This window comes from Triticum urartu, chromosome 3 (assembly GCF_003073215.2).
Source record: "Triticum urartu cultivar G1812 chromosome 3, Tu2.1, whole genome shotgun sequence".
Classification (NCBI taxonomy): Eukaryota; Viridiplantae; Streptophyta; class Magnoliopsida; order Poales; family Poaceae; genus Triticum; species Triticum urartu.
Window position 1 is genome coordinate 77093078 of NC_053024.1, and position 3074 is coordinate 77096151.

A 3074-nucleotide genomic window follows, 5' to 3' on the forward strand; every position below is an offset into this window, starting at 1 on the left:
TCTGAAGATGGAGCGGTGGTAGTTGGCGGCGGCGGCATCTGAGTGCACGCCGGACCGGTGAGACCCATGCCCGGCAGTCGTCCTGGATGGGACCTCAGGTCTTAGATGTTAGGTTTGGCTACGATGTCTGTTTGGTATTAGGCCCAGGCTATCTGCGCCCCTATCAACTGGATAGAGTTGCTTAGACGGCGGCTTTAGTCTTACTGTTGTATTACTTTGTAAGGTCTTGTGAGAATAATTAATAAAATGGCCGTATGCATCGCCCAGATGCAGAGGCCGGGGGTCATCCTCCTTTTTTAAGAAAAAATCTGTGTGACTAATGCCTAGTCAGGCCTATAATTACCTAAATAATGCCATAGACAGAAATAAAATGATGTTTAAGATAAGATAGTAAACCCTTCACCGAACGCAAGCTTTTCACCAAATCATTTCCCGTCAGTCGTCGGCCCTAAGTCCCTACGACATCAGTATATCACCACAAGTCCACAACACAAGCAAACACTCCGGCATAGCAGAGCTAGAGATAAAGAGATCGACATGATGTTCCCATCACCAGGGGGTGCGGCGATGGCGCTGGCCCACGGCCAAGCAGCTTCCACGGGCGCAACGACCGCCGGCGGCACCGCGACCGCCATAACCTTCAGCTTCCAGCCCTCCGATCCTCCTGTGAACGGCGGCCTCTCCCACCACCATAGCCTCCTAGGTTACAGCCCCCTCGTACTAGACCACCCAACCACCACTACTTCCTCCTCCACCATCCCTACCGCCGCTCCCACACTTCACCACATCCATGCTCATGCCGGAGCCATCCATCCTGCAAGGTCATCCCCTCCACATCCATGGTAGTAATCGATTCGCTTCTCTCTCTCTCTCTCTCTCTCTACAATCTACATGTTTGATATGCTCCTATTCCTGTTAGGTCTTGCGAGGAAGCTGATCGAGAAAGGCAGAGGGGGAAGGGCGCGGTGGCAGGCATGGGGATTAACAGCGCGGCGGCCGGCGGAAGTGGAGGTGGTGAACGGTCACACGGGTCGTCGGCGGCGGCTGCGGGGATGGGGGTCGGCGCGGTGAGGATGAAGAAGGCGGCGGGGGGAGGAGCGGTGAAGGCGCGGCGGAAGGTGCGGGAGCCGAGGTTCTGCTTCAAGACCATGAGCGACGTCGACGTGCTCGACGACGGCTACAAGTGGCGCAAGTATGGCCAGAAGGTCGTCAAGAACACGCAGCACCCACGGTACGCACTGTACATCGATATAGCTCCTCCAACCCTCGACGTGACGCACATATACATACGCTACATATGTGCATGTGTACGATTTTATGAAGCAACTGCCTCATCAAACTGAAATCTCATGAAATGAAATTCAATGAAATGTCCTTTATCAAAAAATCAATGGGGGTCGGCGCGGTATATCTAGATTATATAGATCTCATGATATTTTGTTTTTAATGTCCAATTTGGTGTAGGACTCATCAGAAGTGACAACTTGACTAATTAGGGTTATCAGTTAAGTACTATGGATTTTGTTTCCATTTAACAAAACATGGATTGCAGTTTTTTGGGGGGTTATTTCCACTTTGTAAAACTCTATAATCTATCCCTGAAAGAACTATATAATCTAGATATACCAAAGTTTATGCTCAAAATTTTTATCCAGGATGTAATATGGCAAGCATAAATAGGTTTAGTGCAGGCGCATAATATATATGAACTATAATTTTCTTGGAAGTATTGTTTTGGCTGTTTTTAAAATTTAACCCTGGTACAATTTCCAAAAAAAAATCTCCATAAATTAAGCACATTTTGAAACTGTTTCTTTATTAGAAAAATTCACATATTAATGCATTATTACATCGAAGGGCGCTATAAAATGATGAAAGGCTAAAAACAATATTGGGAAAATATTAGAACCTCTGTTTCTCTTTCTACTGAGAGACAAACCGCTTTCTAGGGTTAGCCTAATGCATATGAAGTTATGAACTAGGCTTTCTTCATGGACAATTCCGCTCTTTTAATTCTAGGCATTCATGTGTTGTTGCACGCTAATCTCCTTCGTGTTAGTAAGTATATATTCATGCATGCTTTACCATAAGTGTACTATGGGTATCTTGAAGCAATAACTAACTAAGTGACACTATTCAACTTGATTATCGGCGACATATTGGGCTCAACTTAGTGAAGCTAATTAGTTTGAATACTCTAACATCATTAGTTAAGGCCGCGTTTGGAACACATGAATTCGAAGCGTATGAATATACATTGATTCCTAAAGCAAACAAAACCACGGGAAAAGTGCAAAACTGTTATTTGGCTGCCACACATGAATATCACAGAAATTGTAGACGGGAAGAAAAGAAAACATGGGGTAGGCCTCATGTTTGGTTTCTTCCAAATTTCCTATGGAATAACCCATTCCATAGAAGTTTCGAAGGAATATAGGATAACAATTCCTTTGTTCCAAACAACACCAAAGGAAAATTTCCTATAGGAATTCTAACCTCCAAAATTCCTATGTTTTTTCTTTGGAAGATCATGCTGCTAACCATGTTGGATAAAAGTATTCCTCACCGTAGCCTGCAATCATGTACACGCCTAAAACTTGCTTTGACAAGCAGAATGTTTTGGATACTATGTCATTCTCTTTACGAACCTTTTTACCCAACAAATAGCCCTCATTCGGGAGTTGACAGACTTATTGAGTTAATAATGAAGTTCATGTTTATTTTTCGAAATGGATGAAGTTCATGTTTGATTTCTAGACAAGCTTGTCATGGTGTTCTAGAAGGGAAACGTATAAACTACATTAGTTTCATTTTTATAGTAAACCCATTGATGAAAGAAATAAAATAAAGTTGTTGAAGTACAATTTTGTGTAATGTGTATTTAGTAAGTTTGATGATCTTGATACAAATAAGGATTATGTTATTTTACCATATTGATTGACGTGCATCCCTTGAATTATGTATTATATTTACTATCCAATTGAGTTGGTATAAGTTATAAAATTGTTCTAGACCAGAACTTTATGACATTCACCGTAATTTAGTGAATATTATTGATTTTTTGCGGAAATATT

At 42.5% G+C, this 3074-nt stretch overlaps 1 protein-coding gene across 1 annotated transcript; it reads left to right on the forward strand.

Annotated features, from left to right (window-relative positions):
* Positions 1–471: 471 nt before the first annotated feature.
* Positions 472–3020, forward strand: LOC125548017 (probable WRKY transcription factor 33). The gene is made up of 2 exons (XM_048711728.1): positions 472–842; positions 920–3020. Exons 1-2 carry the CDS (start codon positions 538–540, stop codon positions 1341–1343), a joined length of 729 nt encoding a protein of 242 aa, XP_048567685.1. The 5' UTR covers positions 472–537; the 3' UTR covers positions 1344–3020.
* The last annotated feature ends 54 nt before the right edge of the window (positions 3021–3074 follow it).